The sequence below is a fragment of the Brachycentrus maculatus genome, unplaced genomic scaffold, assembly GCF_059751285.1.
Source record: "Brachycentrus maculatus isolate JH-2025_06_01 unplaced genomic scaffold, ASM5975128v1 h1tg000007l, whole genome shotgun sequence".
Lineage (NCBI taxonomy): Eukaryota > Metazoa > Arthropoda > Insecta > Trichoptera > Brachycentridae > Brachycentrus > Brachycentrus maculatus.
Window position 1 is genome coordinate 2,004,134 of NW_028280762.1, and position 17,655 is coordinate 2,021,788.

General features: G+C 31.3%; 1 protein-coding gene across 9 annotated transcripts in view; it reads left to right on the forward strand.

Annotated features, from left to right (window-relative positions):
• sdt (MAGUK p55 family member stardust) overlaps positions 1 to 17,655 on the forward strand; it is a 190,384-nt gene that overhangs the window by 156,661 nt on the left and 16,068 nt on the right. For all 9 annotated transcript variants that reach the window (XR_015837557.1, XM_088260207.1, XM_088260217.1 and 6 more), the window contains one exon: positions 16,099 to 16,333. Coding sequence is in view for 8 of the 9 variants with exons in the window: in XM_088260207.1 (XP_088116333.1) it covers positions 16,099 to 16,333 (235 nt within the window). In the remaining variant the exon portion in view is untranslated. The remainder of the gene's footprint in view (positions 1 to 16,098; positions 16,334 to 17,655) is intronic.

Genomic DNA, 17,655 nt, shown 5'->3' on the forward strand with positions numbered 1-17,655 from the left:
TGTAATCAAGTCCGTAAAATCCATTTTTTAATCTGCGGAAAGTATATCTGAGTATGGACTTTGAGAAGTAAGAATCTCAATAAAGGACAGAGTGTGGGATGTTCAGATTGGATTTATGAATGGGACAGGATGTACGGATCAAATTTTAGCTTTGCGAAACATTACGGAAATGTTTTTGGTCAAAAACCAAAAGCTTTTCTGCGCATTTGTGCATTTGCAGAAAGCGTATGACCCAGTTGATAGAACGAAGCTGTGGAAGGTGCTATCTGAGTATGGAGTAAGCAGTTTACTTATCCAAGGCATTGCAGCCTTGTATGAGGATGTATGAGGGTTTGATTAAGTGGCCCGTTTTCATATTTGTTTAGCATCTCTAAAGGTGTTAAACAGGGATGTGTAATGTCGCCAAAGCTTTTTATAAGGCTAATTTATTTGGAAATAAGAGCAAAGGAAGACCGAGGAAAACTTGACATGATCAAGTATTTGACATACATGATCAAGTATGTCAATTACTTGAAAGTGGTCAAGTTAGGAATCGGAATAATCGGTGGTTATGTATGAGGAGATTCATGAATGTGGAATGGGCAAAAAATGTTTGCAAAGGCAGGGTGGTATGAGGTTCTATTCTCTATGCCTGCTCATGTGGTTAGTTGCGTGATAGTTAGTTAGTTAGTTTAATTCATTAAACGTGTGATTAAAAGCGTGAAACACAACTAGCGTAAAAATACTCAAACTCTCCATCCTTTGGGTGTATTTCCACAACACATGTGATATTTGTGGAACAATAATATTAATGCTACATATGTATCAGATAAAAAAAACTCAATCATGTTGATAAATTAGACCATAAAATAAAATATTTTTTTAAATATTCTTAGGTGGAGCTTAAATTAGATTACTGAAATAAATTTTATGTATCGTTTTTTTCGACCCTTACATACAGGAACTTCTCCCTAAAAGGGGTTGTATGTAAATACAAGTGCGTGTAATTAAACACTTATTTATCTATTCCACGTATAACCTGATTTCAAAATTCAGTGTTGTAAGCAGTGCCTACTATATCTGTTTATGTGGCTGTGATTTGGCAACGTTCAATCAGGTGTTATGAGAAAACCGATTTTTAAATGCTTAAAATTTTTCATCAGCACATTTTAAATATTATTCTATCGTAATAATATCGTATCGTACACTCTGTTCACATTTATTCTACCTCTATTTTTATTTTGTTTTTTTTTTAATAATTAAATTAATTAAAGAATAAATATTTTTTTAAATACATGCTGCATTTAAAAATATTAAGTTTCTTAAAAGCCACATGTAATATATTACCTTTACGCGTCAGTAAATGCCGGTAAGATGTAACTATAAAAAAAATAACGAACCATCACACCGCTACCCCGCTGGGGTAGGTAGAGAGAATGGAACGTATCGCTTATCTGTCCTTGCAAGCAATCTTCGCCTCTTCCATATTCATGCATCTCTTCGTGCATACTCGCTGATTATTTCGACTCATAGCCTAGGTCCTGACCGCTTTCAAGGATTTGAAATACTTGATCATGACAAGTTTTCCTCGGTCTTCTTTTACTTCTATTATCAACCACATTCGCCTCCTAAATTTGTTAATAATTAATTCGACAGTGTAAAAAATGCTGTATTTTTTTATACTGTAAGCGATTTTGTTGATTTTTACACTGGTTTGCTAAAATTATAGACAAAATTCATCATTATAAAATAAACAGTATCAATTGGCATGTTATGACAGTTTGTGGTGCGTGTGGGGTTGCCAAATCTTTCGCAACATTATAATTAATATCTAGGAGGCACTGATAGTGAGTAACACATGAAACGTGTGTCTAATAATAATGCATTGTTTGTTGTTAGGTAACTAACCAAAATAATTATAGCTAAACAGGTGCTCACAACCGTGACAAAAGGGGGTATGTTGGATCAATATGAATATTGATAAGGGATGTAGCCGGATTTGAATATAAGTAAATTATATTGATTGTTTGTTTACTAACGTGGTATAGAGTACATTTAAATATTTTAAATATAATATTATAAAAAAAACACAAATATTGGATACATTTTTTTTATTTATTTTAATTTAAAACATTTTGATGTAAAGTCACCAACGTTACATCAAACACCCATGTAAAATCGAATCGGTCGCATAACCAAACCACTTAAAGGTGTGCTCGCAAACAAACAATTCAGTAAGCGACCGAAACGAGGAGCCAAACGTGTCACCGCGCACTTTTTTATTATGTAGAATATAAAGTGGATTTTTTTAATACTTAACATCATTTATATATTAACATCGTTTTTTGAACTCCTTACTTTTCAATGACTTTTTTCTTTTCAAAACCGTATATTTATTTCGATAAAAAAAAATCAAAACATAAACGGTATTTTAAGCTAAAAATTCAATAACGTCAAATGTTGCCTGAGTTTAATAAAAATTAAGTTGCGGGCCATCGATTATCCGCATTAAGACACAAAAATTACAATTAAAACTCTCAAAAATTTATGTTGCTAAATACTGTGATGTTTTATTTATTTATAAACATAAGTATACATTGCTGTTAAGTTGAATTTTATAATTCTGAAGTAGTATTTTCCTAATGATTAATAATAGCAATAATAATAAAAGTATTAATAGATTAATTTATGTTACCATTTAATATATAAATTAAAATTGAGTTCTACAAATTAAACGTCAATTTTTTAAACATCTATTTATATTTTTAGCTATTTATATTGTCCGCCTCCGTAGTGTAATGGTCAGCACGCTCGGCTACCGTTCTGGAGGTCCCGGGTTCGATTCCCAGGGGGGGGGGTCAAATAAATATAAGTGATTTTTTCACTGTAATATTTATTCAATATTACCCTAGACTGGTACCTGAAGCGGAGGGCTGATCACCTTTCCTTCATTTGTAAACGATCAAGATAACACTGCGTTTATATGAAGCAGTGCTCTATGCACCATTGGGGTGCGGATAAGGGTTTTATTTTATTTATTTTATTATATTTTTACTTATTACGTAGGTAAGCGAGTTTACGTTTATTTTTAGTATCAATTCATAATATCGCGTGACAATAAAAGATATTCCTTTTCGTGATATAAATATGCAATTAAATTATAGTACGTACCGCTTATTTTTGTGAAACGCTCACTTTTGAATGTCAATTTTACGAACATTTTCGAATAATATTAAATATAAGTAAATTCGTGGGATGTCCTTTTTAAAAATACATGTTGTTCTTTGAATGTATTCCATGGAGTTTTTAAAGCTGCTTATTTTTGTAAGGTTTTCGATTTTAAATCAGTATAAAGTATTCCGAAGTTATATTTATAACTTATAATCCTCAAAACAGTCAGAGTAAAAAAAGTGTGATTAGGGTGATAACTTGTAATTCGATTTCCTTGCCCTCTAAGGGTTTTATTCACTCGCAAACACAAAAAGCGACCAGCTGTTCGAAGAGCTAGACGTGTCTCCGCGCATTTTTTAAAAATATTTTTTGGAATTCGATATTTTTTATTGTATTGAAAAAAATATTTAAATCAGTTTTTTAACTCCTTACCTTCAATAATTTTTTTCTTATCAAAACCATATATTTATTTCGAAAAAAACTTTTTTTTAAATACAAAAACTCTTTGTTTAAGCAAAAAATTCTACTACTTTCAATGTTACATAGGTTTGAAGAAAATTAAGGAGCAATATCGTATTTCTACTTATTTCAACATACTTTACATACAATAATATCTTTTGTGTGATTAAAAATTGTGTTTATGAATATCGATTTTTAAATTTAAATAAATAAATAAATAACTTTAATGCAAATGCTAGAAACTCAAGTATCTATGGATCTGTATATATAAATATACACTCAAATACACACGAATTAAAAATTAAACGTTAAAATTAATTCGTTATTTTTTTAAATTTAAAAACTGTTAAAAGCTTAAAACAAGCTGTCGATACGTATTTTCAGGAAGTTAATGAGACCGAAAATAAATGAATTTTGGGAATAAGTTTTTCCTCACTAGAAATAAAGTTGGCATTACCGCCACGATACTTACCATATAGTGTTCAGCTGTGAGAAACGTACCTCGGCCCAAGAATTTCCAACAGGCTGTATTCTTCGGGTGTGTTGTGCGGAAAGCATGTATCATAGATAACCAAACGATTACGTCATCGGTACAATTATCGACTTCATGTGAAATGTGTGAAAATTGAAGATGTAATATGCGTCAATGAACAATGTGTTCCTCGTTAGTTCTGCCTGATGTTATTATTATTTGTGTTCGAAGAGAAACTAAGCTAATTATTACTTATTTTCTCTGAATCTCTAGGTTTCTATTTAGTGCATACTGCTATATGAATTATGCATGTGATATTCTTTATTAAGATTTTCATATATTTATGAGGATAATCGTTTATATTAATTTTTCTCGATACTGTTAGCGTAGTTTTAACTGCTCTACTTTTGGGTTACTACACATACAAAAAGTAATTAAAAAATATCAGGAAAAAATGACAAGATTTTTCAAAAACAATACTTATTTATTTATACTATTTAAAGGCTGGCTTTGATATAATTTTGGAAAATATGTCCCTACAACACTTATTTACAATATACAAAACAAATTTTTAACCAATAGACTCCATTTATGACCCTTTGGTTCTCAACATTAGATGTCGCCAGATATTTATTTGCTTTCATATTCTATTGAATATGCTTACAAATATATCTTGTACTTAATGTAATCAATCACTCAACATAATCTCCACATATTTTGCAAATGAGGTAGCCAGCGATGTACCTCAATGTCCTCATTACTGAAGTTCTATGAAGAGATTTGGTTCTCGCTGTGTCTGCTCTGGTCTCTATCCCATATGTGGCAATTGGTCTTACAAGAGTATTGTATTTATAAATACACATATAAATATTTTTTAATAGATTTATATTATCCACTGACACTTCGTGATGGAATTGCATTTTTAATTTATTATTAGATTAAAACCAATATTTTTAGCTTTTCCACTTTTTTATTTGACCAGCGACCGGGTTTCGTCGTTACCGACATCATCAGACTGGTCTGATGATGTCGGTAACGACGAAACCCGGTCGCTGGTCAAATAAAAAAGTGGAAAAGCTAAAAATATTGGTTTTAATCTAATAATAAAAAAAACATATAAATATATATATATATATATATATATATAATATATATATATATATATATATATATATATATATATATATATATATATATATATATATATATATATATATATATATATATATATATATATATATATATATATATATATATATATATATATATATATATATATATATATATATATATATATATATATGTATATTATATATATATATATATATATATATATATATATATATATATATATATATATATATATATATATATATATATATATATATATATATATGTATATATATAAATATTATATATATATATATATATATATATATATATATATATATATATATATATATATATATATATATACATATATATATATATATATATATATATATATATATATATATATATATATATATATATATATATATATATATATATATATATATATATATATATATATATATATATATATATATATATATATATATATATATATAAAGTAACACAGTTCACAATACAAAGTTGACATCAACGTCATAATCCAACTCGGCCTCAATACTATTAATAGTCATATTGTAAATTGAAATTTGTTCAAAGGATCGTAAAATTTAACGTCAGGTAACGTTATAGATTTTCTGATAACAAACTACAATTTGAAGGTTAAACTTACTCTGAAGGAACGCAAGACATTTATTTGTTAACCCCATTGAATCTGGAGATATCAAATTGTATGATTTTTGATATTTTGTTCCGGAAACTATAGCAGTATGCATATTTGGGTACTAACAAAAAAGAAAAACAATAAGGAAGAAGGAGTTAGAATTTGTTTTAAAATACTTTTTTTTTAAAATAAATAATAAAAATTAATAAACATGAAATATAAAGTCCCGAGAAGCTGAGATTCAAACAGTTTGTCATAGGGTTCTCATATTAAGTGCATAAAATATTTTGCTATGAAAAAAATCTGTTTTCTACAAAAAGATTCTGTAAAGATCAATGTTACATACAATAATGTCTTTTGTGTGATTAAAATTTGTGTTTATGAATATCTTCTCATATTAAGTGCATTAAATATTTTGCAATGAAAAAAGTCTGTTTTCTATAAAAAGATTCTATAAAGATCACATATATTTTTATCGCGATTTTGAAAATCAAAACACGATAAAAATCGAACAAGTACATATTTGGTATATGTTTTGTATATCAAAAGCATTGTCAACTTTGTGGTATGGTATTATAACACTCTCCCTATCATTCATCGTTCACTTTGTGTAATACCACTTCAAAACTCCACCATTCCATCTTAAGGTTAACTGTAGGACTGTAGTCTACAGTTGACTCGATGAAGAAAAGGTTATTCCGAAACCGTAAGTCGTGAAGAAGTGTTTTAAAGTGCTTTTACAAAAACTACGATAAATGATAAGGAAAAGGTTATACGAGTATATATTAATACTTACTTATTTGTATGCACTGATAAAAAATAAAAGTTGAACGGAATAAATGAAGTAATCATAAATTTTGTATAACCAATCAATTTATCACCGTTATTTAAATTCTATTAATATAATTCCATAAAAAGACATATCTTAAATGCGAAAAATTGTCTTGAGATATATTTCTTCGTATCGCAATCTTATGAGTAGGTGTATTTTTAACTAAATTATAATATTTAATTTAAACGATATTAATTCAAGAAGGGTTAAATCAGTTTTTGCAATACTACGTACTAACGTCTTTTTTACACACTCCAGTTTTTTTTACCTTCTTAGAAATTACAAAATGTTTACTCCTTGCTGAACTGTTGTATCTGTCTATAGCTATGTCTTGTAGTGGTCAGCGTGTTTGGCAATCATGCTTAAGGTCTAGGGCTCGTATCCCGACGGTGACAACATTTATGTATGGTTTTATGAGACCTTTAATACTGGTATTTGATAATTTATCATTCATTGAACTTTCGATTTCAATAATTTGGATGTATTTTTTTAAATTTAACTGAGAGCATTCACTGTTCTACCTATGATTGACAATCACATACTCAAATTTCGGAAGCTCTATTTATGCTTCAGTGAGTGTGTGTGTCATTAAATAATTAAAAAAAAAACATGATTTAAACTTTTAAGCGTTTTAATAAAAAATACGGACACACACAATATATTGTGACGTAGGTCACATACATACACAACTCTAAGGTCGACTTTTTTACTCAAACCTTGATATGGAAGGAACATATCAGAGCACATGAATAAAAATATAGAAATCTAGGTATTTAGTTGGCTTACCACCTATCATAGGCTGGTTTAAGTGATCACTTTATATACGTGTAACCTTGACCACTCTACCCATGATTGACAACCACACTGTTTAAATTATTCTACGTATATCCTATAATTGACGTTCTTTCATATGTGAGTTCTCGGCAGCATCTATAGTTGAGTTGAGTAAGCTTTTTTATTAAGCAAAGACCCTTATGAAGTGTATGTAAAATTCTCCCCGAATTATTTTACACACTAGAAAACGCCTGAAAATGATTTTCTGATTTATCAGGCCTATAATTTCACCATTTACTTTATTCACAACATTTTAAGTGTGTTCAAATCCGGATTTTGTCGGGAAAACTTAGATTTCTGAACCATGATTTGGGCACACTCAAAATGTTGAGAAAAAAAGAGAAATATTTGTGTTTTTATTATTTACACAAATATTTCGATTTCATACTATTTCTGTGAGCCTAAGCGGCTCATTATTAGAAATAGGTATCAAATAGAGTGGGTTCGAACCGAGAAACTCTGACCTAAGAGTCCGCGACACTTACCACGGGACTACAACCCGACACTTTGACGTTGTGAGAAAAATAAAATTATTTTATTATCTCGATAATCTTCTAAGTATGCTATTGTTACTTAAAATACACACATTTGAAATACGTTAAATAAAATCAAACAACATTTTGATAGCACACAGAAGCCGCAAGGTTACCAATTAACAAGGTAACAAATTTAATTAATGTGAACAATTAAAAATTCCGAAAAGTGTTAAAAGAATGGCACTAATTAGGCCAGAAAGTGTTAAAGTGAATTGTGAATTGAAACAAAGTGTTGCCATTCTTCGCCATGGCCTAAATTAAGCGCCATCTTGGCAGCCATTATGGTTTCGTCATCTCCGAGAACCAATGAGAATGGAGCTACGATCGATAAGAAAATTCAATACAAAGTGAGTCCATACTACTTTTATTAATCCTTCAAACTCATTTTTATATTTATTATTGTTTATATAAACCCCTTATCCGCACCCAATGGTGCATTGCATGTCGGCGTGTGTGTATGAAGAGATGCATGAATGTAGAAGAAGTAAAGATTGTTTGCAAAGACAGATTGATGTGGCGTTCTATTCTCTCTGCCTATCCCTGCGGGGAATCGGTGTGATAGTTAGATAGTCGATTATTCATTTATTATTTTAAAGGAATAACAAAATTATATTTTTTTTTTAAAGGAATAACTCGCAAAGCCTCTATTAGAGTCTTGTCTGCAGGTAGGATAGTAAGGATAGGGAAGGTAAATGTGAAAAATACATCACAAACACCCAGAAAATAAATCTTTTTTGAATTTATTTTGCACTTGGCGGTAATCGAACGCGCGACGCCAGTTTCACAGTCGAGCTTCTACCCAACTACGCCACGGCATCAGTTTTAAATTATACAAACTGTGTTTCGACTGACGTTATTAGTTGATTACTGGTATATGGTATACTTTGCAAATATTTTTCTTTAGAATATTCCCAATATATAATATGATTACCAAACTTCCTTACTTTTTTATGAATTTTCTTCATATGATCAAACTTTGGTCAAGTCGAAACTAGGTCAAATCCAGCAAACGAAAATTCACGAAACTTTGTGAATGATAGCGGAAAACTAATAAGAAAGATGGATCTTCGACGTGTGGTAGCAATACGTAAAAAACTAACCTTTAAAGTTATCGTATCACAGACAAATCAGCGTTTTTCAAATTCTCCGTAGTGTAATGGTCAGCACGCTCGGCTACCGTTCCGGAGGTCCCGGGTTCGATTCCCAGGGGGGTGTCAAATAAATATAAATGATTTTTTCACTGTAATATTTATTCAATATTACCCTGGACTGGTACCTGAAGCGGGGGGCTGATCACCTTTCCTTCATGTGTAAATGATCAAGATAACACTGCGTTTATATGAAGCAGTGCCCTATGCACCATTTGGGTGCGGATAAGGGTTTTATTATTATTATTTTTATTTTTTTTATTTGAAATCATATCGCTCACTCCTTTCAAATACGTCATATATCAAAAAACTTAATACAGAAATATAAAAAATGTATTGTTATAAATAAATATCAAGCCGCTTATTAAACATTTTACTGTGCAACAGACTTTTTTAGGTAAAACCTGAAGTTTTTTTCTCCATGTGAAAAATATTTACAATAGTGTATTCGAAAAAAATAATTAAACAATACCCTTTCTTCAAAATGCACAAACAACACTTTCTGCCCTGTGGCGGGTAAATATTAAGTTAAAAATATGCCGCTTTTGCTGGGATATAGTACATTTTCTGGGCATTCCGAAAACATGCACAACTGAAAATTGACGATTTTTGATATATGACGTTGTTGAAAGGAGTGACCAATATTACAAACATAAGTCATTTATTCCATTTTTCATTTAGGGACATGGGATTAAGGTTAACAAGACTGAAACACAAATAAGAAAGTTACAAAAAAGATTTTTAAAAATTATACAGGGCAAAATATAAAACAATAAACAGGTATAATAAATAGGCATAAGGGTTAGAAGCAAGTTTAAAATAAACAAATGAGAAATAATAACTAACTACTAACTCACTAATTCATAAATACTCTTATTTTTTACTTGGTAAATACCACTTTTTCTTAAAATCTATTGTGACACGTGTTTCGATGCATTCCGTATCATTATCAAACACTCTATTTCAATTTTAAATTCATTTATTTCGATTAGTATATACATTACAAACTGTAAAAAATTTAAATCGTATACATTAAAAATACATTAAGATAAAATATATGCAAGAACTATTGCTAAAGGTGTAGAACAATCCCGCTTCGGAAAACTCCTTCAGACACATGGAACAGATCAATATCCAATGAGATATTGTTCAACATAGCGGTAGCTCTTCCTACAGGCATAACCATCGGCAGGTTGGTGCTGTGTATAGGAATGTGAAACGATCTATGTCGACGCTGTCTTAGGTAACTATCGGGAACATACAGATCAATATTCCGGATAATTTTAGGATTATCGATCACAACGCGCAACAATCGATAAAAATTCGTAATCAAATACACATTCCTTCTAGTCTCTAAACTATTGTATGTGAAGCTGAGTCTTAATTTTAGAGTTGTGCCCTTGGGACGTTGAAGGATGAAGAGGGGGTAGAAGCTGTTTCTTATTATTTATCACTGGGAACATGAGCAATAGGGGGGAGGCTTATTGTCATATTGTTATATATGGGTTTATTGTTATGTGTATTTTTATAAATTTCTTTTGTTTCAAAACGTTGTAGTTTATGGTTCGTATTTATAATTTCATTATATATACGTTATTATTTAACAATGCGAAATTATTAAAAATTTATTAATGAAAAATTGTGCGGTAGTTATCTTTTATATGGTTAGGAGACTCTAAAATAATTGCATTTTGACATCACAACTTAGTTGTAGAAAAATATGGAAGTCTAGGTATTTATTATTTTACAAGGCATACGACACATCGTAGGCTGGTTTCGTTGATCACTTTATATAAAGTGATCACTTAAACCTTAATATAACTTTATATGAAGTGTAGCATGGAATGGGCTAAAGAAGGATGGAAGTAGACAAAATGCAGTCAAATGCGATCACTTAGACGATTGTGCACCAAAACGGTAGTGAAACGAAAATGAGAAGTTCCTGATTGGCCCACACTACATTATCCCTAGGTAATACTAAACTCTTGGACTGGTCTCTGAAGCGCAGGAGTGATCACCTTGCCTTCATGTAAACAACGATCAAGATAACATTGCGTCAATACGATGCAGTGCCCTATGCACCATTGGGTGCGCATAAGGGTTATAGTAAGAAGAAGATTATCCCTCCTGTTCCCAACACAGATTAAAATAAAAAATATCATTTTTTTTAGTTAGAAGAATAAAAAATACACCAATTGATCTACATATAAACCTTGTACATAAAAAACAAGGTAAATAATAAATGCAACTCCCATCTAAAAAATTAAAATAATAATGTATGTACGTTTTATATTATATTCTAAGAGAATAAAAAATAATGAAACTATGGAATAACGTTGGCTTCTCCGCGGTCTAGTTTTACTTTTCACAATGGTCTTTGTAAATCATAAGTAATATTATATTGCGCAACTTTCGATCTTCTCACGACCGCTTCCGTTACTTGTAATTACTATTGCCTTCGTTCATTACAATATTTTTTAATTGTTAGAGTTGCCTTTTCAATTGCTCTTGCCATATACGCGAGTGTTCTCACCACCTCCTTAGCTCTGTCATCAGAAGAAAATCTCCGATACAGCTGACGATTTGTCACTTTTTGCTAAAAACTAGCTAAGCATTGCGCCGCTTACCGCAAGGGTAGGCAGAGTGAATAGAACGCCACACAATTTGTCTTTGCAAACAATTTTCATCTCTTACACATTCATGTTCGATGCGAAGAAGGTTACAAGAGTAATTATTTTTGACTCGATACCGCCAAGCAAAATTCATAGTTCCAGTCATATCCCTAGCATATGACATAGAAAAATATATATGAATTAATTCATCAGACACGTTATGGAAATCTATTGTGACACGTGTTTCGATGCTTTCAACTTCAACAAAATGGTGTTTGTAATAATATTGAGTGCATCGAAACATGTGTCACAATTTATTTGAATAAAAAGTGATATTTACCAATTGAGATATTAATTTGTAAACAAAATTTAATGGTGTATTATAGGTGTCTCAACTGATTCTGTTTTATATATGTATTTATTTGATTATTTATTGAGAAACCCATAATATGTATATATATATATATGAAAAAATATATACTCGTATATATACACGTGCGTACAAGTGTATGTACGTATATATTTTTAAGAATTAGATAAAATTATTTATAAAAAAATCGAAATTGAAAACACATCTTCCGCAGTGCGCAGTGTGAAAAATCCAGTGTTTGATAGAATAAATATACTTAATTATAATAAAAAATGATAAATACTTAATGTTTGAACGTTTTGCTCCATAATGTACGTATTTTTATGTAATTATTTATTTACTATAGTTACATTTTTATATAATTTAATACAATTTCTATTCATTCTTATAATTTTTAGTTGCGCTGAGCCTCTCCAAAAAAATATTAATTTTTTATTTTAAAATATAAATAAAAATTAGTACAATTTTGTGAAATTATATGCGTGATTTGTGTAAGAATAAGATATTACTTTTTGATATCTCATCAAAGAAGAAGAAGAATATGGAAGTCTGGGCATTTACGGGGCTTACGACCGTCATAGGCTGGTTAAAGTGATCACTTTACACACGTGTAACATTCACCAATTCTACCCATTATTGACAACCACACTACTCAAATTCTTGGAAGTTCTATATAAGTGATCACTTAAACCAGCCTATGACGGTCGTAAGCCCCGTAAATGCCCAGACTTCCATATTCTTCTTCATCTTTGATGAGATATCAAAAAGTAATATGAAAATAACTCCTGTAATTGGAGATAATCCAGATTTGTGAACAAGTATTTGGACACACTCAAAATGTTGTAAGAATAAGATTTTAAACAATGTTGGCTATTTTGTTTACATTTTATAGTAAAACTTTTGTTCATTATTTCTACACACAAATTATGTTGTTATAATGGTTCGCGTTGGAACATGTCTGTGTTATGTGCTCCTAATCCCTTTATCTCAGTGAATTCTCTGATACCTCAGATAGAATTGTGATAGCACATATTATTTTTGTGCTGAATTTTGGTCGAGTTTTTTAGTGTCAGATTATAACATTGATTTTCGCTCAGCTAAAAGTTTGTCTTGGCCAACAATCATAATACGACGGAAAGCGTAAATAATCGAAAACGTGAAATAAATATTATACTTCGTTCTAGTTTATTGCGTTTTATTTAGATATTGCCATGTTTTTTTTAATTTATTTATTCCATAATACACATAATTACAAAATTATAACAATAATGCGCCCTCACTGAGTTTTTTTTCTTTTATTAACGGGCGTAGCCAATTTGTACATAATAAATATATTACATGTAATAATAAGGTAGTTTTTTAAAGTTAAATTAGTCGGAAAATCACAAAGCTAGTGTGTTTTTAGCATCTCAAAAAAGATAAAAAATATTGAATTATTTAGCAATACTTATTTATAAAATAATAATGAATAATACGACCTATTTCAGATCTACCCACTTCCATTATCCTTTTATGAATAGCTATTTTATATTTAGTTTCTTTTACATATAAAACAATGTATAATTTTATTGCATAAAAATCTTTTGAAAAGTTATTTTGAACACAAGCGGTAAGGTTTTATTTGATGTCTTTCTTCGTTTTGGATCTTATAAACTTATTTAATATTACCTTGGCCTGGCATCTGAAGCTGATCACTTTACTTTATTTATTTAACGATCAAGATAACACTGCTTATGTACAAAACAGTGCCCTACGCACCTTTGTGGTGAGGAAATGGGTTAAAAGAAAAAGAATATTATTTTGGGGTGAATACACTTTACGTCATTTTTCGAGAGATATATTTTAAGTATTTTTCAGTCCCAGTAAAACCAGAGACTTCACACATTAATTATTCACTACGAAGGCGGACAAAATTGATATAATCGAACCAAATCTAAATCTTTCGATTTTTATCTCGCTCTTCCAGGACAATTAAATAAAATTATAATTGACAACGCCATATGATAAATTATTCATATGATTCTAAAATATACTTTTGCATTTTAAGTGTCATCGTGGGTAGGTCTAATAAAATCGTTTGCCATCAACAGTTTATATAATAAAAACAAATTTGGACACCATTATGGCTCCGCTATTATAGAATTGATATTCGTTAAGCAACAATAATCGATTTATTGACCTGAGCAGTAGTTCATCGGCCTCACTATCTTGTTTTGATTTATTTTAATAAATATTTCACCCAAACACAATAAACTGTAATCGTGAGTTAACTCCAATTTTGCCATATTTATTGTTTAAATAATTCAGAACAGGGTAATCAATAAAATTGCGCACACAGGAATGTCCAGAGTTATAATTGCGCACAAATCGGTAAAAAATTATTAAGGTTCATATGTTTTTTTTTTAGTTATTAGTAGGTGCATTTTTTATACATCACCTTTCGTATATTTATTTGAATGTGTTTATTGATCTGATGATATGATCAAAGTAAGACATATCGCTCACTCCTTTCAACAACGTCATATATAAAAAAAAAACGTCAATTTTCAGTTGTGTATGTTTTCGGAATGCCCAGAAAATGTACTATATCAGAGCAAAAATGGCATATTTTTAACTAAATATTTACCCGCTACAGGGCAAAAAGTGTTTTTTTTTGCATTTTGATGAAAAGGTATTGTTTAATATTTTTTTATCCTTTACTAAATATTTTTCAAATGGAGAAAAAACATTCAGGTTTTACATAAAAATATCTGTTGCATAATAAAATGTTCAATAAGTGGCTTGATATTTATTTTTAAAATATTTTATTATATTTTTAAACTTTAAAAACGATCTCCTGAAAATCAAGTTTTTTGATAAATGACGTTGTTGAAAGGAGTGAGCGATATGTGATCTGCATAATTTTTGTTATACATAGGTGATTTAAGATAAACACTCTATAACGTTTCCTCTGATAACGCGGTACCGATCTTCACGTTATAGGGGGATTTAATGTGGTGGTATTTACACAGATAGTCACAATTAATAAAAAAAAAATAGGCTAATATCTACTAACATACGATAAACTACTAATTTGTGTGATAACCTATCTGTCATTTTAGCAGTTTCATTGGAACATTTATAATTTGCGCATTTATAATTAGCGCATTTGTCATGTGCGCATTTACGATAAGCGCATTTGTCATGTGCGTATTTGTCACGTGCGCAATTTTCACGTGTCATGAAACTCTAGAGCAGGGATCGTGAATAAATGCACGCCGCCAAGAGTCGCAAGTTACCAACCAAATCAACTGTGCGACTACATTACTTTTATGTCGTGTATTAGTTTATCTGTCGTGATCAAACAGTCGTAATTCTATTTTAGGATGTAAACATTTTTATGTAAGATGTACACAAGTAAAAAGTACCTACTCTTAGTTAGAATTTTATATAATAATTACTTTCAACTTTAATGATATTATATTTTAGCACCATAATTATTGTACTGTATTTGAATGTACACTATGATAATTCAAATCCAATCAATTTATTCAATAATTAATATACTTATACATAACAAACTAACATTTAAGGCGTATAAAAACGCGAATTTAAAAGTAAGTAAGAAGACCCTTGTTAAAGATGTAGAAAAACCCCGCTTCAGAATACCCCTCAGACACATGGAACAGATCAATTTCCAGCGTAATATTTTTCAGCATAGCGGTAGCTCTTCCTACAGGCATAACCATGGGCAGGTTGGTCCTTTATATAGGAAAGTGAAACAACATACAGTAGGTACTAAACTATTGTACCCAAGCATACCCTGGAGAAACTCGGTCGGGCAGAGCCAAGGATAATAGCCGTCAATAATAATCTACCCTCTCAATACGTGACCGATCCAATGCTAACTCCCTGCATTATTTGATCCACAGGAGCAGATACGCAAACGGAAAGAAGAAGAAGAGCGTATCGCGGCCCAGAACGAGTTCCTGCGCAACTCGCTGAGGGACTCCCGCAAGCTCCAGGCTCTCGAGGACTCCAGGGCTTCGGACGGCTCGCCGGGGCGGGGGGCCCGAGGCAGGGGCCACCCAGGGTTCATCAACGATGCCTACTCGGACGATGAGGCCGTTTCTATTGAGGCGCAGGAAGACCTATACAAAGTCGTTGGTAAGTAATGAATCTATTAGCAACCAAAATGGAAATAAAACACAATATGACACCATTTCAAATTCAGAACATATCTTTCTTCTCTCTCATTTTATTTTATTTTTGTGTAACACTGCGTTTATATGATGCAGTGCCCTATACACCACTGGGGTGCGGATAAGGGTTTGAATGAATGAATATCTTGATCTTTAACACATGAAGGAAAGGTGATCAGCCTTCCGCTTCAGATACCAGTCCAGGGTAATATTGAATAAATATTAGAGTGAAAAAATCACTTATTTTTATTTGACCCCCCTCTCTGGGAATCGAACCCGGGACCTCCAGAACGGTAGCCGAGCGTGCTGACCATTAAGCTACGGAGGCGGACAAGATCAAGATAACACTGCGTTTATATGATGCTGTGCCCTATGCACTATCGGGTGCGGATGAGGGTTTGAATTGAATTTGGACACACTGAAAATGTTGTGAATATTTTGATAGCAACATTTTGAATGTGTCCAAATATTTGATCACAAATCTGGATTATCTCCAATTATGGGAGTTATTTTTCATATTATTTTTGACATCTCAACATAGATGAATAAGAATATAAGAGTTTCTGCTCAATATAAAAACCTTCTTCATCTCACCAATAGATGCCCCTAGCGAAAATTCTAACGATTCTTGTACAATGTTTTGAAATTGGATCATATATATAGAACTTCCAAGAATTTGAATAGTGTGGTTGTCAATCATGGGTACAATTGGTGAATGATACACGTGTGTAATGTGATCACTTACAACAGCCTATGGCAGTCGCAAGTCCTGTAAATGCCCAGTTACTTATCACTTTACTTATAACCCTTATCCGCACCCAATGGTGCATAGGGCACTGCATAGAATTGACGCAGTGTTATCTTGATCATTACTTACATGAGGCAAGGGATCACTCTTGCGCTTCAGGAACCTGGTAATATTAAATAAATATTACAGTGAAAAATCACTAATATTTATTTTCACCCCCCCTGGGAATCGAACCCGGGACCTCCAGCACGGTAGCTTAACACGCTGACCATTACACCACGGAGGCGGACTTGCCCAGACTTAAAAAAATAGTTTGATGACCTTTATTTTTGGTACCATTATGGATTATTTTACGCGTATCATTCGATCGGTGTAACATTGTCTGATCCCTGGTAGCAGATCGGAAGCAGAGATGGACAAGCTCCGCCGGTTTCCATTCATGGTGCACTGCCACCTATATACACTGCACAACATCCCGCATAGGAAATGCCTCGGCTCGAGCAGTGTGACGCGTGGAACGGATCGCATCAGGGATGGCA